This window comes from Callithrix jacchus, chromosome 3, assembly GCF_049354715.1.
Source record: "Callithrix jacchus isolate 240 chromosome 3, calJac240_pri, whole genome shotgun sequence".
NCBI classification, from domain to species: domain Eukaryota; kingdom Metazoa; phylum Chordata; class Mammalia; order Primates; family Cebidae; genus Callithrix; species Callithrix jacchus.
In genome coordinates, this window is record NC_133504.1 from 176332027 (window position 1) to 176357769 (window position 25743).

The 25743-nt window shown below is 43.3% G+C and overlaps 1 protein-coding gene and 1 non-coding gene across 2 annotated transcripts; both read right to left on the bottom strand.

Moving 5' to 3' along the window:
- Positions 1–8580: 8580 nt before the first annotated feature.
- On the bottom strand, positions 8581–8684 carry LOC118152624 (small nucleolar RNA U13). Its single transcript, XR_004741360.1, has one exon. It is a non-coding gene; the product is annotated as a small nucleolar RNA U13 (small nucleolar RNA).
- A 1004-nt stretch (positions 8685–9688) lies between these two features.
- Positions 9689–23861, bottom strand: CLRN2 (clarin 2). Its single transcript, XM_002745958.7, has 3 exons — positions 23509–23861; positions 15056–15235; positions 9689–11002 (listed from the first exon to the last, which is right to left on the bottom strand). Exons 1-3 carry the CDS (start codon positions 23759–23761, stop codon positions 10737–10739), a joined length of 699 nt encoding a protein of 232 aa, XP_002746004.1. The 5' UTR covers positions 23762–23861; the 3' UTR covers positions 9689–10736.
- Between the last annotated feature and the right edge of the window lie 1882 nt (positions 23862–25743).

Below are 25743 nucleotides of genomic sequence, written 5' to 3' on the forward strand. Positions count from 1 at the left end.
CCAGGGAAGCTTCAACAAGAGTAGACGGGATAACTCCCGGATGAGGATGGCTCATTTCTCTCTTCAGCAGTGTTCAGAACTAACTTCCTTTCTTTCTTCCCCTCCCTCCCTTTCTTCCTTCCTCCCTCCCTCCCTCCCTTCCTCCCTTCCATCCCTCCCTTCCTCCCTTCCATCCCTCCCTCCCTTCCTCTCCTTCCTTCCTTCCTTTGTTCCTTCCTTCCCTTCTTCCTTCCTTCCTTCTCTTCTTCCCTTCCTTCCTTCTTTCCTTCTTTTTTTTTTTTTTTTTTGAGACAGAGTTTCGCTCTTGTTACCCAGGCTGGAGTGCAATGGTGTGATCTCGGCTCACTGCAACCTCCGCCTCCTGGGTTCAGGCAATTCTCCTGCCTCAGCCTCCTGAGTAGCTGGGATTACAGGCACACGCCACCATGCCCAGCTAATTTTTTTGTATTTTTAGTAGAGACGGGGTTTCACCATGTTGACCAGGATGGTCTCGATCTCTTGACCTCATGATCCACCCACCTCGGCCTCCCAAAGTGCTGGGATTACAGGCGTGAGCCACCGCGCCTGGCTTTCTTTCCTTCTTTCTTGTTTCGCTCTTGTTGCCCAGGCTGGAGTGCAATGGCGCAATCTCAGCTCGCTGCAATCTCCACCTCCCTGGTTCAGGCAATGCTACTGCCTCAGCCTCCCAAGTAGCTGGGACTACAGGCATACACCATTACGCTCATCTAATTTTCTATTTTTAGTAGAGATGGGGGTTTCTCCATGTTGGTCAGGTTGGTCTCAAACTCCCAACCTCAGGTGATCTGCCTGCCTTGGCCTCCCAAAGTGCTGGGATTACAGGCATGAGTGCCCGGCCTCTTTTTTTTTTTTTTTTTTTTTTTTTAATATATATTTTTATGGAGTTGGGGTCTCCATATGTTGCCCAGACTGTTCTTGAACTCCTGGGCTCAACTGATCTTCCCACCTCGGCCTCCCAAAGTGCTGGGATTATATTAATAGAGAAACATCTCCTTTTTAATAGAATTCTTTTGTCCTATTCACTCTCCCCAGTTTCCTACCCTGGGTCTGGTGCTGAGAACTGCTGTTGGCCTCTTACAAACATCTCTCTTTTGAGACAGTCTCACTGTTGCCCAGGCTGGAGTGTAGGCCTGATGTAGGATTACCGCAACCTCCACCTCTCGGGTTCAAGCAATTCTCCTGCCTCAGCCTCCCAGGTAGCTGGGATTACCGGCAGGCACCACTATGCCCGGTTAATTTTTGTTTTTTAGTAGAGACAGGGTTTCCCCATGTTGGCCAGGCTGGTGTTGAACTCCTGAGCCTCAGCCTCACAAAGTGCTAGGATTACAGGCATGAGCCTCGGAGCCCCGCCACATCTCCTTTTCAATAGAAAGAATTCTTTTTGTCCTATTCACTCCCTCATGCCTCCTACCCCCTTGAAATCTGTAAGGTTGAGAGAATCCTTACGTTAGAAGAAAAAAATGTATTACATCCAATTTATTCTTCCCCAAGAGGTCAATGGAGAAAGAAAAATCACCGTGGTCGCAAAGTCATTTGTTAGTGTTGCTTATTATTTTGTCCAAAACAAAAAGTGATAAACAATTACATGCCGTGTTTTTATGTTTTTAATATTTATTTATTTAGAGACGGAGTCTTGCTCTGTTGCCAGGCTGTCACCAGTCTGGAGTGCAGTGGCGCGATCTTGGCTCACTGCAACCTCGGCCTCCTGGGTTCAAGCGATTCTCCCACCTCAGCCTCCCAAGTAGCTGGGACTACAGGCGCGTGCCACAATGTCCAGCTGATTTTTGTATTTTTAGTAGAGACAGGGTTTCACCACGTTGGCCAGGATAGTCTTGATCTCTTGACTTCGTGATCCACCCGCCTTGGTCTCCCAAAGTGCTGGGATTTCAAGTGTGAGCCACAAATTGTGTCTGGCCACATTTGTTTTATTTAACCAATAACTCAGCTGCGAACATCAGAGAAATGCATATACGGTACATTCAGAATACAGTTGAATTGGTGGTTGAAATCCTCACAATATTGAATTACCAGTATGTAATAGCATCTCCAATCAATTTGGTAGTCACCTATTACCAAATAGCATCACGAAAATGCCTGGCTTAGTGCCTGGAATACAGTTAGGTGCTCTATTCACTATAAATCTGGATATATTTTTAGCATTAACAGTCATAAAATTTTAGATAAAGAAAATTAGACATTATCTTATGCAACTTGATTATTTTACAAATGAAAAAGTTGTGTTTCTAATTCTTTAACTTGTGAACACACGTAATGAGTAAATGTGAACCTGAAAGAGTCAATCCTTCAAGATGGATCCTGAGTGGCTACCTGGGTCTAAGTTTTGAACAGGGCCAAGCAGCCATTTGTTTATTAGAGGTCAAACATATTTCCCTTGAAACCCATTCTTTTAACTTTGAGACTTTCAGGTCTCACCTGAACCAATCAATCAGCGCTCACCTACCTTGGCCAATCAGGACTCAGCTATATAAACTAATCAGGGTGCAGCTTTACCAATCAGAACTCAGCTATGTTGGTCAATCAGAGCTAAGAAAGTTGGAATCCTTTATTTTCATAAACAGACCTGATTGGCAAGCTGGGTGGGAACTTTTGCTATAAAACCTGAATCCTCTCTTTGTTCTCTCTGGAATGCACTTTTCTTTTACACTGAAGGCCGTTTCCCCAGTTTGCAAACTGTTCACTAGAATAAAGTCTCTTTCCTACCAATTCCTTTTCAGAGAACTTTTGTTCACAGACTGAAGGCGGCATCTTCCCAGTTTGCAAACTGTGGTTTGCAAGGCTGGGAATGGGGTGCGCACCTTCTTACCTATATATTAAGCTGAGTATATCCTTGGAAATCAAAGAAGGGTATAGAAGGAGGCTGCATTGCTCTGGTTTTCAAACTGTTCATTGGAATAAAGTCCCTTTCCTTCAAATTTCTTTTCAGAGAACTTTTGTTCAAAAGCTGGTAATAATAGCAACTACTTCTCAGAATTTTTATGAGAATGAAATGAAACAATGCATACGGAGTACCTAGCAGAAAGCCTAGCATGTGGCAAATGCTCCGTATCAATTGACCGTATTTTTATCAAGTTGTGACTGTTGCTGACTCATGGTTGACATTGCCGTAGGAGAGAAGTAAACGGAGAGCATACAACCTAATTTATTTGGCAAGGATTTCATGTGTGTCCTAGTTGCATATGTTTGTTAGGAAGCTCTACTCTTGGTTTTACAACCCAAACTACCAAAATGAAAAGGAAACAAAGGATGATGAGGATGAAAAGGAGAAATCTTTTACCTGTAGAAATTCATCTAAAATGGACTCAGGATACTGGCCATGGTAGCTCACACCTGTAATCCCAGCACTTTGGGATACTGAGGCAGGTGAATCATTTAAGGTCAGGAGTTTGAGACCAGCCTAGCCAATATGGTGAAACCCCATAGCTACAAAAAAAAAAAAGAAAAAGAAAAATTAGCTCGGCATGGTAGTGCATGCCTGTATACCAGCTACTTGGGAGGCTGAGGCAGGAGAATTGCTTGAACCCAGGAGAAGGAGGTTGCAGTGAGCCAAGATTGCGCCACTGCACTCCAGCTAGGGCGATGGAGTGAGATTCCATCTCAAAATAAATAAATAAGTAAGAAAGTAAATAAATAAATAAACAAATCAATAAATAAAATGGGCTCAGGGACTTCTCTGAGTTGCTGTGTCCCTCTCCAGTATGACATCCTGAAATCACTTCTCACATTTCACCTTTGAGATTCCCTGTTCCCTGCGTGGCCTCCTTCCCTCTAGGACTTCCAGTGATGAACCTGGCTTAGTATTTAAGTATTTGAAGTAGGTTAGCACCCCGTCCCCAGCAAGTATTTTCTAAATTGTGATGCTAATCTACTAGTAATAATTAATGATTAAGACTTTTTTTGTTCATGAGTTTTATATCTAAACATTATGTTCTTTTCAGGAATATTGTTAGAACAAGAAATACTGGCATTAAGTAACACTGTTGTGGTAGGTGGAAATCTGTTCCCCAAAAGTGTCCTGGAGTATCTGGGTGGACCAAGTGTAGTCACAAGGGTTCTTTTAAGAGAGAAGCAGGAGAAGCAGAGCCATCACCACTTGTATGATGGATGCAGAGGCTGGAATCATAAAATTGCTGGAACGGACCAACACTCAGCAAATGTAGGTGGCCTCTAGAAGCTAAAAAAGGCAAAGAAACTAACTTTGCCATACAGCTTCCAGAAGGAACACAACCCTGCCAACACCTTTTCTTTTCTTTCTTTCTTTTTTTTTTTTTTTTTGAGATGGGGGTCTCATTCTGTTACCAAGGCTGGAGTGGAGTGGCACGATCATAACTCACCGTAACGTTGAACTCCTGAGCTCAAGTGTTCCTTCTGCCTTAGCCTCATGAGCAACTAGGATCATAGGTGCATGCCACTATGACTGGTTAATTTTTTAATTTTTAGTAGAGATGGGGGTCACCACCATGTTGCTCAGGCTTGCCTCCATCAATCCTCTTACCTTGGCTTCCCAAAGCGCTGGAATTTCAGCCATGAGCCACTGTGCCTGACTTCTGCCAACACCTTGACTTACCCCAGTGTCTTAGTTCATTTTGTGTTGAATACCACAAACTGAGTAATTTGTAAGAAAAAAAATATTTTTCACAGATCTGAAGGCAGGGGAGTCCAGTATCAAGACACCGGCATCTGACGAGGGCCTTCTTGCTGCACCATAACACAGTAGAAGGCATTATATGGTGAGAGAGTGTGAATCAATCCATTCACCAGGGAGGAGCCCTCGTGGCCTAATCACCTTTTAAAGATCTCATCTCTAAGCACTTTTGTATTAGAGACCGTGACTAACATATGAACTTTGAGTGACACATCAAAACCATAGCACCCAGTAAGACCCATTTTGGTTTTCTGACCTCTAAAATTCTTAAGATAATAAATGTGTGTTGTTTTGAACCACCAAGTTCATGATAATTTGTTTCAGGAACCCTGGGAAAACAATACAATCGTCTTTTTGGATTGTGTTGCACGTTTTTGCTAAAGCATGCATTAGTTCTCATTAACCATCAACCTCTTTGCACTGACCTTATTTATGATACAGATAATAGGATTTTTTTAATTGAAGGAGTTAGCATGTTTATTATATGCTTTTGGAAGTGTGAGGAGTTAATTTACTCTTCATAGTTTCACATTTTTCTTGACAGAGAGAGAAGTGTATTTGTAACGTAACTCTGCTCTGATTTGACATGGAAAGATCCTTGCTATCCAAAAGTCTTGATTAATTGTATATGTTATTAGCTATATTTTCATTAATGAAAACCATGTGTTTACTCATATATTTTTTTAGAGGGAATGGAGCTTTGCTTGTCACCCAGGCTGGAGTGCAATGGCGCGATCTCGGCTCACTGCAACCTCTGCCTCTCAGGTTCAAGTGATTCTCCTGACTCAGGCTCTTGAGTAGCTGGGACTACACGTGCACACCACTACACCTGGCTAATTTTTTATACTTTTAGTAGAGACAGGGTTTCACCATGTTGGCCATACTGGTCTTGAACTCCTGACCTCAGTTGATCCACCTACCTCTGCTTCTTAAAGTGCTGAGATTACAGACTTGAGCCACCATGCTTGGCAATTACTCATTTTTTACACTGTGAACAGAGTAGAACTTCTTTTCACTGATAACAAATTACTTTTCTTCATTGCAGCCAAATTTTATTGGCTTTGGTCCCTGCTGTTAGTATTCGTAATGTCATAACATTAGCAAGCATACAGTCGTATGCATATAATTATTTTAAAGGGCATATGAAAATTAATCATCATCGCACTCAAATCAATGTCATAAAATAATGTTATGACTAATATTTTGACTTTGCATGGACCAGTCAGCTGGAAGGGATAGGGCACACCTTTGTGAGCCTTAGGCACCCCCTTTAGGAGAAAGCACCCTTTGTGGATGAGGCCAGGACAAGCCAGGGGTGCATCAGCTGGTCCCTCACTCCTCATGCTTGCACCTCCCTTGGACAGGATGCTATCTGCACACCCACTTGGAGAAACCCTGAGAAGGAGCCTCAAGAGTAATTCAAGGCAATAATCTTGATGTAGTGGAAAAGTGGTGGCCTCGACATCATATAAATCAGGGTCGAAGTCTTTCTCCATTACTTATTAGCAATGCGGCTGAGCAAGTTCCTTAAATTCTACAAACCTGCTAAAAAAAGATAATAATGTTTATCTTGAATAATTGTCAGAATTAAGGAGAAAGTGTACAGTGCCTAGTCCACACAAGGTGGTGACCTCTGAGAAGAAAGAACTCAAACTGTTTTTCTCAGCTCTCAAATTACTCTCAACAACAATTAATACAGAAGACTTCTGTGACGAAATGTGCAGAATTTTCCTCCATCAGCAAATAAGCAGTCAGTTCTGCAGCAGACACCAGCTCGGTGTGCTCGAATTCAGTTCTGACACTATCCACCTGGAGACAGCATCAGGTCCCACAGGTTGAGGGCTCAGTCTCCAAAGCTGTCCCTCCTCCTTCAGACACTAGTTGAAAGTCTGGGCTTCTGGAACTTCTGACTGATTGGCTTCAAATGAGCCAAACCCACAATTCCATCTTTGGGTTTGGCTAATTTGCTGGGGCAGCTCACAGAACTCAGGGAAACACTTCTATTTACTGGTTTATTACAAAGAATATCACAAAGGATAAAGATTAGAGATGCATGGAGCAATGTATGGGAGAAGGAGCGAGGAGCTTGCATGCTCTCCCTGGGTGCACCACCCTCCAGGAACCTCCCCACATTCAGCCATCTGGAAGCTCTCCAAAGCCAGTTCTTTTGGGTTTCTGCCGAGGTTTCATAATGTAGGCATGATTGATTAAACCATTGGCCATTGGTGATCAACTTAACCTTCAGCGCCTCTTTCCTCCCAGAAGTCATGGGTGTGGGTGGGGCTGGAAGTCCCAACCCTCTAATCCTGCCTTGGTCTTTTCCCATCACCAGCCTCCTTCCTGAAGCTAGTATATATTTACTCATAAAATGACCAAATTAATTATAGTCAAGATAAAGGAGCTAGATTTGAAAAATAATGCAAGTGAATTTTGTGACCCAGATATTGAATCTCCCTTCTTTCCATCCCTACTCTCACCTTGCTAAATTCCATATAGGAATTGCATTTACAGTATTCTTGAGAGATGGTCTTTCAGACTACTCAGATTATTTCCAGTAACATTATGGTTGCCACCTGATGGATCATGATTTAAAGACATTGTAGACGCTTCCGAAATTCTTGAAAAGCTATGGACTCTGTCACAGAAAAACTGCACATGTGTACAAAAGCCTGCACTTTTTGAAACACATCCATCCTGACTTCTTGAAACACATCCATCCTGATTAAAGTCAATCCTAATCTTTAGAAGCAAAACTGAATTTACTCTGTCCCTTCTTGGCATGAAGGTCTGCATATGCCTGAAGGCAGTGATTAGTTCAAAGGCTATGGCCCTGATGACTTTCTTTCTTTTTTTTTTTTTTTAAATAGAGAGACAGGGTCTCGCTATGTTATGTTATCTAGGCTGGTCTTGAACTTCTGGACTCAAGCAGTCTTCCCCTCTTGGCCTCCCAAAGTGCTGGGATTATTGGCATGAGCCACCATGCCTGGCTAGTGTGCTATAACTTTTTGCATAGCTCCATCACAAGCCCACTCAGTGTGAATCATTCCAGCTACTGGGAGAATGAAATGTCTGGAGGGCAGGGAGTTTTGTTAGTTCACTGCTTTAGTCCCAGCACCTAGATCGGTATCGATACTGTTGAATGAATAAATGTACCAAGATCTTCAGACACTTGTGATATAAACTATTGTCAGATTTTCTGTATTTATGTTGATTTTTAAAAAACCCATCAGCAAGACTTTGTGTTGAAACTTGATATGATATTGACATTTCCTCTGGTTTTTAAGACAGCTTGGCCATCTGTCACTATCATTTGGATCCATCTCCTATCACTTAACTGTCTCTTCTAGCCATATGCCATCTGCATCTTTGGTGAGTGACATCAGTCCACTAAATAGTACCACAGCCATGCCTGGGACGTGGAAGGAGGGCTGAAAGGGGCAGGTTAGCCCAGCAGGAATTATAAGCATTTAGAAGAGAGAAATGCTATGAGCACTTCCTGAAGTCAACAAATCAGGTGTCATTTTAGATGGAGCTAATTTGGGGGATTAGATAACTTAAAAAAAAATCCTAGGCTGGCTGTGGTGACTCACCCTGTAATCCCAGCACTTAGGGAAGCCAAGGCGGGGGGATCACTAGAGGTCAGGAGTTGGAGACCAGCCTGGCCAACATGGTGAAAACTCTGTCTCTACTAAAAATACAAAATTAGCTGGGTGTGATGGTGCACACCTATAATCCCAGCTACTTGGGAGGCTGAGGAAGGAGAATTTCTTGAACCTGGGAGGCTGAGGTTGCAGGGAGCCAAGATTTCACCATAGCACTCCAGCCTGGGCAACTAGAGCAAAGCTCCGTCTTAAAAAAAAAAAGAAAAAAAATTTCCTTTTTTTTCTTTTTTTTTTTCAGGTCAGACAGTTAATGTGCTAATGTCATAACAAGGTTCCAGGGTGGTACATCTCACACACATGCATGAAAACCCAATCATCATGCTCATAAGCTATGAAAGGATTGCATTAGATAACTTTTGCATGGCATGAAGATAGGAAACCTGGGAAAAGGTTCATCCCAGCTAGCAGCATGGGAAAATGAGTTGATAGAGTTGTGTACCTATTAGTCAGGATTCCTTTCTCCAGAGAAACAGAGCCAATAGGCTGTGTGTGTGTGTGTGTGTGTGTGTGTGTGTGTGTGTAGAGTGACAGAGAGAAAGTCGGGGGTATTTTAAGGAATCGTCTCACATGATTCAGGAGGCCTGCAATTCCAGAATCTTCAGGGTAGGTGGGCAGGCTGGAGACCCAGTGGCAGTTGCAGTTTGACTCCAAAAATAGCCTGCTGGCAGACTTCCCTCTCCCTCAGGGGAGCTAGGCCTTTTTTCTATCAGGGCCTTCAACTGATTGGATGAGGGAATTACCATCCTATTATAGATGGTAATCTGTTTTACTCAGAATATACACATTTAGATGTTAATCTCATCAAAAATACCTTTGAAAAAACATCTAGAAGTGTTTGACCAAATAACTCCGTGCTGTGGTCCAGGCAAGGTGACACATAAAATTAACCATTCTGGTGGCACTTACGAAAACGGAACACAAAACACCTGGATTTCTCCAACAGGTGATTAGAGAACCCACACCCTGAGCCCCCACCTGCTTCTAAGCCCTCCTTGTAATTCTTTTTTTTTTTGAGACGGAGTCTTGTTCTGTCACCCAGGCTGGAGTGCAGTGGTCAGATCTTGGCTCACTGCAACCTCTATCTCCCAGGTTCAAGCAATTTTTCTGCCCCAGTCTCCCGAGTAGCTGGGAGTACAGGCGCGTGCCAACATGCTCGGCTAATTTTTGTATTTTTAGTAGGGACGGGGTTTTCACCATGTTGGTCAGGCTGGTCTCAAACTCCTGATCTCATGATCCGCCCACCTCTGCATCCCAAAGTGCTGGGATTACAGGCGTGAGCCACGGTGCCCGGCCCTCCTGGTAATCTCACGCCCTTGCCCAGCCTACTCACTGACGTGTCCTGGAATGCCCTTCTCCAACCTTGCTTCCTTCACCACTGGAAAAAGTCTACTCATCTTTCAAAGCTCAGATCAAATGTTCACGCTGTGACACTCTCTTTAATACCACATCCCATCCCCAAGATTTAATTCCGTCCTCAGTCCCTTATGGCTGTTCTGTTATTTGCCATGACTTTTAATGGCAAAAACAGCAATTACTTTTGCACCAACCTAATAATATGACATTGATCACATTGCATTGTAATTGCTTGTGTATCAAGCAACAGATTAGCAAAGGTGAAAAGTATAGACTCTGGCTCCAGACTTCCTAGGTGAAATTCCTGATCTCAGCAAGTTACCCAACCTCTCCATGCCTTAGTTTCTTCATTTGTAAATGAGGCTAAAATAGTACCTACTCTCCGAGTTTGTCATAAGGACCTAATGAGTTAATAAATGAGCTAGAACAGTGTCTAGCGCATAGTCACCACTCAGCAAATGGCAGTTATTTTCATTCTTAGTGTTACTGTGGCTAAGTCCTGGGTCATGTGGAAAGATGAGGTGTTTCTGGAGGGCAGGAACAGGAACAGTTCTTCCCCATTCACCAGCCCAATATTGTGTGGAATAGACCAGGGACTGCAGACACTTAGAGGAGCATGTAGTCTCTTATATTTGTCAAGTTCTCTGCAGGGTGCAGAAGCTGGCAGTATCATCACCCATTTAAACCTCACAACAGCCTTGCGAAGTTGTTACCGTACTTAGTTTACAAATGCAGAAACTGAGCGTAGACATTAAGTGAATTGTCCAATGTCACACACGGGTGGCAAGTGGCAGTCTCCATCCTATTGTAGATGGTAAAAAGTGCTGCAACGTGAACTCCAAGGTCATGAGAGGAATCCAAGGACGCTGGGGATTCTGGGCAAGTTTTTCTTTTCCGGCCCCAGCAACGGCCTTGGTCCTTCACATCCTTCTTCTTACTGCTGAGAACGTGGCCATGACATAGTGGGAAGGCTGCAAACACACGAGGCCTCCATTCACACACAGAACTGACTTCAGACAGGGTGTGAGCAGGGAAGGCTATTAATACAAGATATCCTCAGCCGTGACTGTGGCCTCTTCCATTTTGGTCTTAATCTCAGGGAGGGGAATTTGACTGATCGCCACTACGACCAAGTTTGCGGCGTGGGCTGAAGCGCTGGCCACGCAGATCCAAAACGACTCCTCGTACTGTTCTTCCACCACCACAAACTGGAAAAGCCGCTCCTGAAAGTTGGCGAGGCGTTCCGTCAGGTCATGAAATTTCACTGCAGCCACGAAGCTGGCGATGGCTAATGCCATGACTCCACCTGAAACCCAAAAAGGTCACCCTCATTCATGGCTCCTTTTGGCAACTGTGATAACTCTATGAGAGGTGGCACGTGTGACAAACTTGCTTTGGGTTAAAAAAAATTATGAGGATGACATAAATTTTACTTTGCTTTTAAGTGTAGGAGATAACCCACATGATATGAAGGAGAAAGGCAGGATGTGCAGGGAAGGAGAGAATATGCTTTATATCAGATCAACTTTGAATTTCCACTTCTCCAAATTTTTTTTTCTTTGAGACAGATTCTTGCTCTGTTGCCCAGGCTGGAGTGCAGTGGTGCAATCTTGGCTCACTGCAACCTCCACCTCCTGGGTTCAAGCAATTCTCCTGTCTCAGCCTCCCAAGTAGTTGGGACTACAGGTGCCTGTCAGCATACTGCAGTAATTTTTGTATTTTTAGTAGAGGCGGGGGTTTCACCATGTTGCCCAGGCTGGTCTCAAACTCCTGACCTCAAGTGATCCAGTCGCTTCGGCCTCCCAAAGTGCTGGGATTACAGGCGTGAGCCATCTCGCCCGGCCCATCCTTCCAATTTTTTCCCTTACCCAGTACCATCCTTCCTAGGGATCGACATTTGGAGAAGTTCATTGTCTAAAATATATTAGAATTTCTATGAAGACCATGAAGGTTATGTGCAAGATGTAAGAAAAGCTGTTGCTCTTCTCTTTTATTATCTGCTTTCCATGCTTAAGGATAAGGATGACCATTCATAGAAGGAGGAAAAGAGGAAGGGGAAAACTGGAAGGATTCCAAACGTCATTTACTTTTCCAAGTTTTGTTTGAAACTTTGACCTTCTGGGAGGAGTCTCTCTCTCTCTCTTTCTCTCCCCCTCTTCCTCTGCTTTCAATTTTAATTAGTATCTTTGATAACACATTTATGATACTTCTTAAAAGATATCTTAATTGAAGAAAAATTTGGAAAATTTTTTTTCAAAAAATCATAAACAAATTTACTTTTATCCTAACAGCCAGCATGAACACGTTGAATATTTTAGTGTATTACTTTACATTTCTTTCTCTTTAACAAAATTAGTATTATGGGCTCTTTGATTTTAAATTTGATTCCTTTCCCCTCACTTGAGTATTTTTCCATGTTGTTAAATCTTCTGTTACAGCACGACTTTATTGTTTGTTTTTATTTTTGTTTTTGAGACAGGGTCTTGCTCTGTCGCCCAGGCTGAAGTGCAGTGGCATGATATGGCTCACTGCAGCTTCGACTTCCTGGGTTCAAGTGATCCTCCTGCCTCAGCCTCCTGAGTAGCTGGGACCATGGGTGCATGCCACCATGCCTGGCTAATTTTTTGATTTGTTTGTTTGTTTGTTTGTGGAGATGAGGTCTCATTATGTTGCCCAGGCTGGTCTTGAACTCCTGGGCTCAAGCAGTCCTCCTGCCTCGGCATCCCAAAGCGCTGGGATTACAGGCGTGAGCCACCGTGCCAGGCCTACAGCATGACCTTAAATGAGTGCATAATATTTTATGCATTACACACTATAATTTATGTAAATATTTTTTATGTAAGTCTCTACTAAATTGTAGGAATAAGGTCACACACTATAATTTACGTAAGCATGACCTTATTTCCGGATGTCTAGATTACTTCTCATTTTTTATCATAAAATACTACAGCAAATACCATTTTACGTACATCTTTGTTCTCTTGTTCAGTATTTCCTTAGCATAAATCCCTATGTGGAATTGTTTAGTCAAAGGATATTCAAAGAATATTCACCTTTTAATGCCCTTTGATACCAGAGTGTTTTTTCTTTTAAGCTCAGTGGCAAGAAATAAAGTTTTGTCAAAAGACATAAAATTTCACCTGTTTTTATTATTTTTTTTGAGACAAGGTTTCTCGCTGTTGGCCGAGGCTGGAGTGCAGTGGCATGATCATGGTTCACTGGAGCCTGGACGCGCTAGACTCAAGCCATCCTCCCACCTCAGCCTCCCTAAGTGTTGGGATTACAGCTCCCAACTAGCTGAGACTACAGGTGCCTGACACTATGCACAACTAATTTTTTTAATTATTTATTTTTGTAGAAATGGGATCTTGCTATGTTGCCCAGGCTATTTTGCCTGTTGCTAATACTCTCATCAGTAGAGTTTGAGAGAGCTATCTCTCTGATGAAAGAAATTGACAGAGATAAGCACTGATTTAACAAGCAGAGTTTTGAGCAGTTTTTACATGCCAGCCACTGTGAGGATTCATGCAGATAAGAAAGACACCTATAGTCTAGATGAAGGTGAGTCATGTACATAAACGATCCTACAGGGTGGCTACCATCTGCAAACAAAGGCGAACACATACTAACTGATTTATTGAAACACATAATACATAATAAAATAACATTACCTATTTTTATATTTCATGATATCCTTGTATAAGGTAATCATAGTGAGGGATTATTGTCCTAATGGTCCCTTGAATATTTGACCTGGAGTTTTCTGAGACAGCCCTTATTTCACAAGATTCTGTTATTTTTATTTTAAATGATGTGTTAAATCCGTAATTAAATGTGAATTAATTTCTGCGCATCCACATACTCCCAAATCAACATGCATGCACACACATGCAAATCTTTTCGTTTTGGGCTTAGAAAATAGGTCATGATGGTCATAAATGAGAACATGGATCTAAGGAAAAATAAAGAGTTTAGGCTGGGAGTGGTGGCTCACACCTGTAAGCCCAGCACTTTGGGAGGTTGAGGTGGGTGGATCACAAGGTCAGGAGTTCGAGACCAGCCTGGCCAACATGGTCAAGCCTTGTTTCTACTAAAGATACAAAAAATCAACCTGGGCATGGTGATGGGTGCCTGTAGTCCCAGCTACTCCAGAGGCTGAGGCAGGAGAATCACTTGAACCTGGGAGGCAGAGGTTGCAGTGAGCCAAGATCATGCCATTGCATTTCGGCCTGGGTGACAAGGAGAGACTCATCTCAAAAAAAAAAAAAAAAGCTTAGAATCAGTTACGCCTAGGTTGGAATACCACTTCTGCTACTCACTGCTGTGCATGCCACTATTTAACTTCTCTGAGTCTCAGGGTCTTCATCTGTAAACGTGGGTCTAATAATACCTCCTATAGGGACATGATGAGATTTCAATGAAGTAATGCGTGCAAAATCCCCAGGTCCATGCCTAGTTGTTGTGGTTGCTCAATAAGTTGCATCTAGTTTAAGGGCATGGTGCAGTGAAGGTGCTGGGGAGGTGAGAGGAGGGAGAGTTGAGCCAGCCAGCGAGCCCTGTCTGCATTAATATGCCGTGTGTGTGTGGGGGGGAACACCAAAGACCTTGGCCGCTAGTTGGCACTCATTTCCCCTTCTCAACCCAGAGCCTGAATGGAGGAGCCTTTCGCAAATGGCCGCTTGCTCACACTACCCTTCTCTTCTGTCTGTGGAGCTCTGCCCAGCCTCAGCTGCAGCACCAGCTCCATCTCTTCCCACGTCCCAGGGCCCCCTCCTCTCCCTACTTCCAGCTCTCTGTATTCTGTCTTCCCCTCTCACCCCATCTCTTTTCAGCTGCTCTAAGTCCTCAGCCATTGACTACTCTAATAAGATGGTTCTTTATTTTGACAGACTCTGCAACTGAAAGAGGAAATTCATTAGCACTTTGGGAGGCTAAAGCGAATGGATCCCTTGGGCTCAGGAGTTTGAGACTAGGCTGGGCAACATGGTGAAACCCTGTCTCTATAAAACATACAAAAAATTAGCTGGGCATGGTGGCACATGCCCGTATTCCCAGCTACTTGGGGGACCTGAGGCAGGAGGATTACTTGAGCCCAGGAGGTCAAAGCTCCAGTGAACTGAGATTACACCGCTGCACCCCAGTCTGGGAGACAAAGTGAGACCCAGTCTCAAAAAAACAGAAAAAAAAAAAAAGAAAAGAAAGAGGACATTCATTCTATGCCACTCAAGAAGGTCATAGACCCAGGAAAGTCAAAGCTTCAGGGGTGAATTTTAATTCCTTCCCACCTTCTGCCCAAATACCTGGAGCCCAGCTCTGTGATGATGTGGATACAATTTCCTCTCCCTAAGGGACTTCTTACCTGCCAGGACATTCCATAGGCAGATGCCCCCAGGACCGTTGACTGCCCGGTATGGGACCTGGATCATGTTGAGAATGGCAAAGCCCATGCTGACCAGAGCCAGGGCCAAGGCCAGGAAGAGGAGCAGCAGAATCATCACATGAAGGCCTGTGTTCAGCTCCTTCACCAGCTGTGGGAAGACTGGGGAGACAAGACACAGCCGCTATTTCAATGTCAGAGCTAGACTCACTTTCATAAAGCCCAAGCTTGCTTCCCATGAAGCCTTCGATAGACAGGGGTGTGGGCAAGCTCGGGGTTTTCAAACAGCAGGAGACTTCCTGAGATAAACTCATGGCCCCCAGATTCATGCTTGTCAATTGACCAACAAGTGTCTCTTCCTTGGAGCAGACACAATATCAAAATGTGCCCTGGGGCTGTCAATGTAAGCTGCATTAAGCTTGAAGCTCTGGGATCTGATGTGAACTGATTTAATTTGCCTTATGAATATGGCAAAGTAAGTTTGTGAAATCTTAATCTATATTTGCTTTCTCTATGTTTGCCATAGGTACCAGCCGTGAAGATCAAATGGCATAACATAATAGAGTAGCTCAAATGTTGCCTGAGAACGTCAGTTCTCAAAAATGGCAGCTGTGGCTATTACTGTTATTATTTTGACTGTCTTGGGAAAGTCGTGTGACTTTTCAAGCCTCAGTTTTTTCATCAGTACAATGGGGATAGTAATTCCTGCATATGGATTGAGATAATAAACATTTAGCAGTCATGGGCCAAACATTTTACATCCGTCATCTTGTCCAATGCCCATGACAAAGACATGCAGTAGATTTTATTAACCCCCTTTAATCACAGGCTTGGAGACATTAAATTGCTTGTGTTTGCGCAAGGCAACTCTAAACTCTATATAAGATCATAGTTCAATGAGAACATATGAGAACAAATGTGAACTTGAAAGATCCAGTCCCTCAAGATAGATACTGAGTGGTTAACAGGGTCTAAATTTAAAATAGAGCCAAGTGGTCATTTACTGACTAGGGGGTCACACACATCCCCTGAGTTCCTTGAAAACCCACACCTTTTTATCTTTAGGATCTGCCTCAGCCAATCAGGGCTCAGTTGTAACGACCAATCAGGGTTTAGCTGTATCAGCTAATCAGGGTTCAGCTGTATCGACTAATCAGAACTAAGTGAATTTGAATCCTTTATTTGCATAAACAGACCTGGGTGGGAACCTTTGCTATAAAACCGGAACCTTCCCTTTCTTCTCTGGATTGCACCTTCCTTGTACATCAGAGGCTGTGTTTCCTTGGTTTGCAAACTGTTAACTGGCATAAAGTCTTTCCTCCAAATTCCTTTTCGGAGAACTTTTGTTCAAAACTGTATGGTATAAACGGTTTCAGGTCATGATCTTTAGTAGCTAGAAATGAAGAACTGAACATCATGAAAGCCTCAGAACTTCTGAGCATACTCATTCCTCTGCAGCTGCTCCAAGGTTCCTGCTGAATACCTTTCCACTCACACGTTCTCAGGCACTCCACGTTTACATTGTGAGGTCTGATCTTTCTTTCCAGTTCTGAATTTGCTTTTGTTTTTATCTCTCTGTGGTTATCTAATCGGCATTGGAAACTTTACCCTGGAAGGTGAGCTCTTTTCCAGTGAGTTTGTCTTTGTAGAGCGTCTTTCTTCTCTGTGCTCTATTCTATCTTAATGTCACTTAGATTTCATTTTTTCTCTTTTCAAACCCCCAACCCCTTTTATTTTAGACACAATAGCTTATACCTTATTTTTATGTATTTTTATTTTTTGAGACAGAATTTCGTTCTGTCACCCAGGCTGGAGTGCAGTGGCACCATCTCGGCTTGCTGCAACCTCCATCTCATTGATTTAAGCGATTCTCATGACTCAGCCTTTTGAAAAGCTGGGATTACAGGCACCCACCACCATGCCTGGCTAATTTTTATATTTTTAGCAGAGACAGGGTTTCACCATGTTGGCCAGGCTGGTCTTGAACTCCTGGCCTCAAGTGATCTGCCTGCCTCAGCCTCCCAAAGTGCTGGGATTACAGGCACAAGCCATCACACCTGGCCACTTGTGCCTGATTTTAAAATTGTTTCATTATCGCCTTTCTTGACCAGGCAATCCTTAGAACACATGACTAACACAGTAATGCTCACCAAACTCTTAAAATAGAAAAGAGTCACCTACGTGAATGGCAAAGATCAAAATGTTTGCTAACACACGGTGTTGACAACGGTGTAAGGAAGAGGCACTCTCAAATCTCGTAGAAATATTAATTCATGTAACCTTGTTAGAGGGCAATTTGGCAACATCTATTAAAGCAAATTCACTTCTAGGAATTTGTTTTTCAGAAGTGCTTCCGCATGTGCTCGAAGGCTGGATCAAATATTACATATTCATTACAATAGCCAAAGATTGAAGAAAAAACAATACGTGAATAGATTGATGTAATAAATTAAGGTACCCATAACATATACATAATGGACACAATTCATCTTTTTAAAGGAATCATATCCACATAATGATTAATCCCATATCCAGATTTGATTAAAAAAATTGAGTGATAACCATATTAGCATGATGGGGGAGAGGGAATTTTGGGCATATGGAGTGATGTGGAGAGGGTGGTAAAGAGTGCCCAGTCCTTGGCCTTCATAGTAGGAAGTGCATTAATTATATTTTAAAAATTCTTATTGGCCAAGGGCAAATCTCACTCAACCCCCACATTCATGTGCCGTAACTCAAGGCTCAGGACTTCATAGTTCATTGAGATTTTATAATTTATTTTATTTTATTTTTGAGACGGAGTTTCACTCTTGTCACCCAGGCTGGAGTGCAATGGTGCGATCTCTGCTCACTGCAACCTCCGCCTCCTGGGTTCAAACTACTCTGCCTCAGCCTCCTGAGTAGCTGGGATTACAGGTGCATGCCATTGCACCCCACCAATTTTTATATTTTTATTAGAGATGAGGTTTTACCATTTTGCCCAAGCTAGTCTCAAACTCCTGACCTCAGGTGATCCACCCACCTTGGCCTCCCAAAGTGTTGGGATTACAGGCGTGAGCCACCGCACCCAGCCTTATTATTTTTTAATATATGTCGTTATTTAGAAATTTGAGGCTGGGGCGGTGGCTCATGGCTGTAATCCAAGCACTTCTGGGGACCAAGATGGGGCGATTGCTTGAGTCCGGGAGTTGGAGACAAGCCTGGGCAACATAGCAAAGCTCTGTCCCTAAATTAAATTATTTTTAAAAAGAAGAAAAAATAGAAATTTGAGTCTTTCCTCAGGAGTGTTAATGCATCAGACTTTCTTTCTGAGGGGTGACTCTGCATTAGTCCTGATACCCAGTGCTGCCTTGGAAAGCTGTTGCTCACTTGCCCTTCCTATTTGAAACCTAGGTTCCAAGAGTTTTGGGTGTCTCCCACTATGAATTGAATATAAGTTTCAAGGGCAGTCACGGTGGCTCACACCTGTAATCCCAGCACTTTGGGAAGCTGAGGTGGGTGGATCACCTGGGGTCAAGAGATTGAGACCATCCTGGTCAACATGGTGAAACCCTGTCTCTACTAAAAATACAAAAATTAGCTGGGCGTGGTGGCATGCACATGTAGTCCCAGCTACTTGGGAAGCTGAGGCAGGAGAATTGCTTGAACCCGGGAGGCAGAGGTTGCAGTGAGCCAAGATCGTGCCACTGCACTCCAGCCTGGCGACAGAGTGAGACTCCATCTCAAAAAAAACAAGTTTCCAGCTTGAAATCCATGACCCTAAAAGCACATGATTCATGGTGATAAGTGACAACAGCCACCTATGTGGGGTACACACTATATGCTGGTGGTTTTATACATATTCTTTGTAGCTCATGGACACCCTCTCTCACTCTTACAAATGAGGAAACTGAGGCTCGGAGAAGTGAAATAGCTTAGCCGCACTCCCACAGCAGCTTAACTATCCTATTACAGGGCTAGAGTAGAAAAATCAGAAAGCATAGACAAGTAGAGGTTTAACATTCTAAACACAGAGTCTCTTGAATTCTGGAGGTCTTATTGTGAACTTGAATAAATACAGTTGTTTCGTTCGTATTAGTGCCAACTCACTTGAATACCAGAATTCATGAATTGTTCTATCAGCACCTAAGACTATTAGGTAATTTGTTTGCTTCTAATCCGAGAGACGTCTGGCAGTCCTTTTTGCCCCAGCAGGGCAAATAAGAAAAGCAGGAGGTCAAACCCAGGTCCTGGTCACTAGTGGAATACCTGTGGGTTAGCAAGTAGAGAAATAAAAGCTGCAAACCAATCTATTCCATTAGGTGCTTTTAAAGAAATTAGTTTATGTATTGATTTCTCTCATCTGTAATTTCCTCATCAGTAAAATGAACGTAATAAAATCCCTTCTCTAGTATGGAAGGAAATAAACTACAAGGCAGTGGCTTGAGATACTGTGTTCTGGGTCTAGTAATATTTACCCGCCTCTCCATCAGATGGTAAGCTTTTCTTTCTTTTTTTTTTTGAGACATTTTTCACTCTTTCTGAGTAGGCTGGAGAGCAGTGGTGCAATCTCGGCTCACTGCAACCTCCGCCTCCTAGGTTCAAGCAATGTTCCTGCCTCAGCCTCTGGAGTAGCTGTGATTACAGGCACTTGCCACCACCCCCAGCTAATTTTTGTATTTTTAATAGAGACGTGGTTTCACCATGTTGGCCAGGCTGGTCTCGAACTCCTGACCTCAGGTGATCCACCCACCTTGGACCCCCAAAGTGTTGGGATTACAGGTGTGAGCCACTGCACCCAGCCATTTGGTAAGTTTTTCTAGGGCAGGTACTGGTCTGTTTTGTTCACCTCTGTTTTCCTAAGAGGCTGGTCTATAAAGAGCCACAGTACAATTCAATGTGTGGACGCTGCTAATGTGATGTTCGTCTCTTTCTTTCTCTAGCCACCCAAACAGCCATGTTGACTTGTTTTTATTTTAGAGAGTCTGTGTAAAAAAAAAAAAGGACCTTAATCTTTGTGATGAATAGTTCTTTGATTTTCTCCATGATTGGTGTGGGAAGTGATTTTTTGTGGAGAGCTTTGTGATAAGCAAAGAGGCTGTTTGGGAAGGAGACCCAATAAAACCTCCCCACTCCAAGGTTTACAAAGCACTTTCACTCATGTCCCCATCTACACCGATGTGCAACTGAGGGGATTTTTTTTTTTTTTTCTACAGCTCGGTAGTGAATGGCAGAAAAAGACTCCAGCAGAAACGGACTCCAGGTTGTGGTAGGCTCTGATATACCCTGTAGCTGCCTTGAGGTAACATTGTGGTGGAATTAAAAGCTGTACATCTAAAAGAGACTAGACAGGCACCAGAGAACCCTGTAACATCAGTGTCCCTGAGCTGTCTCAGGGTGAAAAGCCAGCTCAGCACGGGAGGAACCTGGCCCCAAACCTGGCCCCAGGCTCTTCGTGAATGCTTTGAAGGAGAATCATACCCAAGGTACTGTGGATGGATGTTTCTAGGCCCTCCTCTGGGACAACCCCAGGGCAGCAGGAAACAAAACCCTCTCAAATACGCTCCTACCCAGGGACAAGAATAAAATGACCTTTATGCTTCTCGCAGGGTTCTGACGCTTTCCAGACCAGACCATGTTAGACGAACCCAGGGGAATGTTTCCCACGGGTGTCCTTCTAAGAAGGAAGGAGGAGGAAGGCAAGAAGTATTTATGGAGTTCCTCCAAGACTCAAATAAAATACGCATTTGTTTACAGCTTCCCACACTGTGAGCTGGGAATGGCGGCAGTCTGGTCATTAAGTTAATGCTGGCATGTGACTGCTGTTTAATTTTCTCACCCTGAGAAAGGAGACCCAGGCATTTAGGATCCGCCCCCGCCCCCGCCACCGTTAACTCCCACACCGCATTTCAATAGAAGAAAAGGCTGCGCCTCTTCAATCGCCTTCCTATAGATAGCCGGCATCGTATGGGGCAATCTCTCCGAAAGGAAAGGCGTTGTTTTTACTTAAACCGGATCAAACCCCCACCTCACTCCTCCATTGACCAAGACCCTTTCACATGTGGTTTCTTAGGCTGTAAACCTAAGATCCTTTCACATGTAGTATCTACAGTGTAAGCCTATATAAAGGCAGAGCTTCCCTTGGTTAAACTAGCTTGGCTGTTAGACAAAGAATTGCCTCGCTCCTTCTCTTCCTTCCTAGTTCGGTCAGAGAGGTCTGTTTCTCCAGGCAGATCCTGCTTCAACCCCATTCAAGTTTCAACAGTATCCCCAAAATACAAAGCTTTGTGAGGAAGCCTCAAGGTCTCTCTGGCCTCCTCCTCCCTCCTGTCTCTCCATTCTTTGTCTGTCTGAAAGCAAAGGATGAGGTTGTTCTCTGACCTTCCCTCACCTGCCTACGTCCTGACTCACCAAAGAAAAAGACCTCTGGTCCCTTCCCTGAGTGTTCATTAATTGTACCCATATCACAGGAAGAAAGACTGAAGTCTGTGAACACAGCTGGACAGACTTTTGTCACAAACCAATGTCTGCTCTGCGGGCCTAACAGACTTTGGCCCAGCCCATTGTATGTGTTTTAAGCCCATTGAATTCCCCTAAAAATAAGTTACTAGTCCCCTACAATCATCCACACTTTCCATCTCCCTTTCCTCTAAGATGAAGAGGATATAACTATCTGCACCCCATTGAGATAGCAGACAATCACTCTGTGATTTTCACCCGTGTCTGCTAATAAATGTGTAAGCCATTTTTCCTATTAATCTGCCTTTTGTCAGTTGATTGTTTAGAGACCTTCAGACTGCAAAGGGGAAGTCACAAACCAATGTCTGCTCTGTGGGCCTAACAGACTTTGGCCCAGCCCATTGTATGTGTTTTAAGCCCACTGAATTCCCCTAAAAATAAGTTACTAGTCCCCTACAATCATCCACACTTTCCATCTCCCTTTCCTCTAAGATGAAGAGGATATAACTATCTGCACCCCATTGAGATAGCGGACAATCACTCTGTGATTTTCACCCGTGTCTGCTAATAAATGTGTATGCCATTTTTCCTATTAATCTGCCTTTTGTCAGTTGATTGTTTAGAGACCTTCAGACTGCAAAGGGGAAGTTTTCCCTTGGTTCCTGCAGTCCCTATGACATCCTTTATACCAACAGCATCTAGTTCAGAATCAAGTAGCCCATGTAGTCATGGTTAGCTTTTAGCATTTCTGTTATTTTTATTTATGTGTGTGTATTTTCAAGTTTTGTGTTATAATTTTGATGGAGCTAGTTTTCCAATATCCAGGGTCTAATCTAATTGCTAGGTATATACAAATGTGCCCAGAGATATAGTTCTTGAATATATATAGCAAATGTAATTTTTTGTGTATATCATTGATGACAATTTGTATTATATTTGTCAATGGTTCCAGCTTTTTGTTCTTATAAATTTAATAAGACATTTACCTTGGCCAGATTTCTATAAAGCACTACAATTCTGAAATATGGAAATCAAGGAATGAACACAAATCCTTATCACCTTGCATTGGCATGGTGTTGATGAATTACGGCTTTATGGGACACTGTTTCCACCTGCGATCTCATCGATTCAAAGGGCTTGCAGAATATTGCCTGTTGTGTTTTTTTCCTCCCCAGAAGCCTGTTCCAAAGCCCAGCTTGGATTCCTGTTTGCACAGAGTGCTCTGCTTACATCCTGAGCAGCTCTGATGCCACACTGAACGCTAGCCAAAGTCCGTGCCGGCTCACGTTCATGGAGGGCTGGTAAGTGCCTTGCCTGAGATCTTGTCGCCCGTAAACTTTCCAGCAGGGGATCCAGCTGGGGCAGTCTGATTCCAGAACCCAGGCACAGTGCCCTTTTGCATTTCCTCAGACTATAAAGTTTTTACATAAAGTTTTCCAAGTTTTACATGGAAGCAGTCATCCTGCTTCCCAAAGGTTCATTTCTGCAGTCAATCTCCACCCACATGTTGTGGTCACGTGCCATGGTCTGGAGTCCGGCTCTGCTGTTTCCTGGCCAGGTGACCTCAGGTAAGTTATGTAACCTCTCCAAGCCTCAGTGTACTCCTCTGGAAAACGGGAACATTAACACTACCTTCTGTACAAGTTTGTTGTAAGGCTTGAAGGAGACAAGCAGTGTGAAGTGCTCAGTAGTAGAATATCTGGTACATGTAAACCCTCAATATTTTAATAGTCATTATTAATAGAGGAAAACTGCAAAAATGCACAAATCCTTATTTCTAATGTTTCCATACACATCTACAAAAAAAGAAAAGAAGGAAGGAAAGAAGGAAGGAAGGAGAGATTGATGTGGACGCAGAACCCTTGGCTCACTGTGGACCTTGACATTATGTCTGAGATTGAGGCAGCAGACAAATTCTACAAGGAGACATAAGTACTCTTACACATTAACAAAAATAAGTGCCTAGAATCAGTCTTCATGCCCCCATTAATACTCACTTGTGAATTGGGAATGGCGGCCCCCGAGCCCACACTGCCGCACCTTACACCCTCGGAAGAGTCCGTAGTAAATGTCCCCAATGAATTTGACCAGCTCTCTGTCTGTGGCGTTGACCAGATCCACTCCAGTCTGACAAAGGATTTTCCCACTCAGCCAGTGCGGCACTACCAGGGCAACGATGATCAGGATGGAGGAGGAGAAGCTGAGTAAAGACGCCAGCCCGTACCACGCCTTTTTGAACCATCCAGGCATGCTAGTGGGTGCAGGTCATCCCCAAGGTCTCCGAGCAGCAGCCAGGGTCGTTGACATCTTTCAGATACTTAGCAATGCTCTGCTCCAAGGTCAGCTTCCAAACACTGTTTCAAGACTTTAAGTCCATCCCTTCGTCCTCCTTCAGCATGAGCTCGCATAGCCCATGTTTACTACACCCACATCCGGAAGCCTCTACAGAGACAATCTTCACCTGACTATGTAGCAGAGTGTGTTACTGAAGGAAGTAACCTTATATCTCCTCCTAGACTAATGTTTCAGCAGAGGGCTTAATTGTTCCTCGTTTCAAGTATTTAAATAGCCCTGGTGTGGGCAAAACCAGGTAGCTCTGATGATAGAGATGCAAACCAATCTCAAAAAATGGATGTGGAAGAAGGAAAACAAACGTGGAATGATTAGCCTTTGAATATTGCCAGCAACGCGCAATATCAAATGTCGATCTTTCTCATGGTGGGTGCCCTGGCATTTCTTTCTCTAAAATGTCACTGTTACTAATACCATCAAATGACCGCAGTTCTTGAGGCTTTAATATTAAAATGTGTAAACTGTGCCTTATGTATTTCTCCCTTTGTGAACATGCTGGGGGTAAAATTGTGACTAGAATTAATTTGTGACTGTTGGGGCAGCCTGGAACCCAACACTTAACCTTCTTCCCAGCTGCTTCTCCTTCTACATTATCTGAAATGGGACAGAAAGTGTTTTTCTAGTGTATTAGCAAATAGTAGCCACACTGCTGGGGGACTGATCTCTTCTAAAAGTGGAAGATCTGGCTTTTCCTTTTAATCTGCAGATACTAGGAATGAAATATTCTTTCCTTTCTATCTTATACTGTGAACTTCTACATTTTGACTCTTACCTTATTCCTGAATATCAACTCAACATCATGTGAGACTCGCAGCAGCCACTCTAGCCATATCTCTGGGGAGCAAAGTTGGGCAGAAGTGGAGCAGTAAACTTTCTCAGTCACAGAAGCCTGGAGGCGGGTTCAGGAAGCTGCACTGTTAACCAGTAGGGGTCCCAGGAATCTGACTTGGAGAGTGCCAGTGAAGCAGAGAGACATATTAATGGAAATGTCAGTTTCCTTCCTTATAATTGGGGCTTACTTTAGTGGCCTCTCCACAATGGAAATAAAAATGAGTGTCTCTGAGTCTGGGCAATGTAGTGAGATCCCATCTCTACTAAAAAATAAAAATAAAAATAGTTGGGCGTGATGGCATTTATTTGTAGTCCCAGCTACAGGAGGCTGAGGCTGGAGGATTACTTGAGCCCAGGAGCTCAAGGCTGTAGTGAGCTATAATCACGCCACTCTGGGTGACAGAGTGAGATCTGTCTTTCTCTCTATATAAAGATGAGAGGCACTTTACCATGTACAAAATCCTTTTGCCATATGCTTGCTCACTACTGATGCTCCAGCAACTCTTTTTTTTTTTTTTTTGCTCCGGCAACTCTTGATGGTAAACAGGAGATGTATGATTTCAGCCATTTCTCTCATGGAAAACTGAGTGCTAGAGCTGAATTCCGCTCTTTGAATTACAACAGCTCATTTTTATCCCAGTGACTTTGAAATAGCAAATATGTTTCTGGTAAAAAATAAAATACAATATACAAGAGGCTCAGAAGACTGCTTGGCACATTAATAAGTGACTAATAATGTTAGTTCACATACTTATTTTAACATTAAGCATACGTTGACAAGTCAGGACATGCATAAATATCACTGAGTCATATTTCTGCCATCAGTGATGGAGTTGTGTCAACTTTTGGTGTGTTGGGGGTTAAGCTATTGTTTTCAGGAAAAGTCTAAGGGGAAGACTGGATTCCCAACAAGCCTTTGCCTTGCTGAACAAAGATGTGGTTAAGCACAACTGTAGCCATTGAAGACCCGGGTTCAAATTCCCGCTCTTCCGGGCAAGTGTCTGAGACTCTCCTGCCTCAGTTTCCTAATCTGCATAGGATTGTTGTGT

What these genes read in the sequence shown, in the direction of transcription:
- CLRN2 (XM_002745958.7), bottom strand. Translation starts at nt 23,761, where the DNA reads ATGCCTGGATGGTTCAAAAAGGCGTGGTACGGGCTGGCGTCTTTACTC. An exon ending in CCGCCATTCCCAATTCACAA is followed by an intron (nt 15,236 to 23,508) that starts GTGAGTATTAAT and finishes TTGTCTCCCCAG; the next exon opens with TCTTCCCACAGCTGGTGAAG. An exon ending in CCTATGGAATGTCCTGGCAG is followed by an intron (nt 11,003 to 15,055) that starts GTAAGAAGTCCC and finishes TTTGGGTTTCAG; the next exon opens with GTGGAGTCATGGCATTAGCC.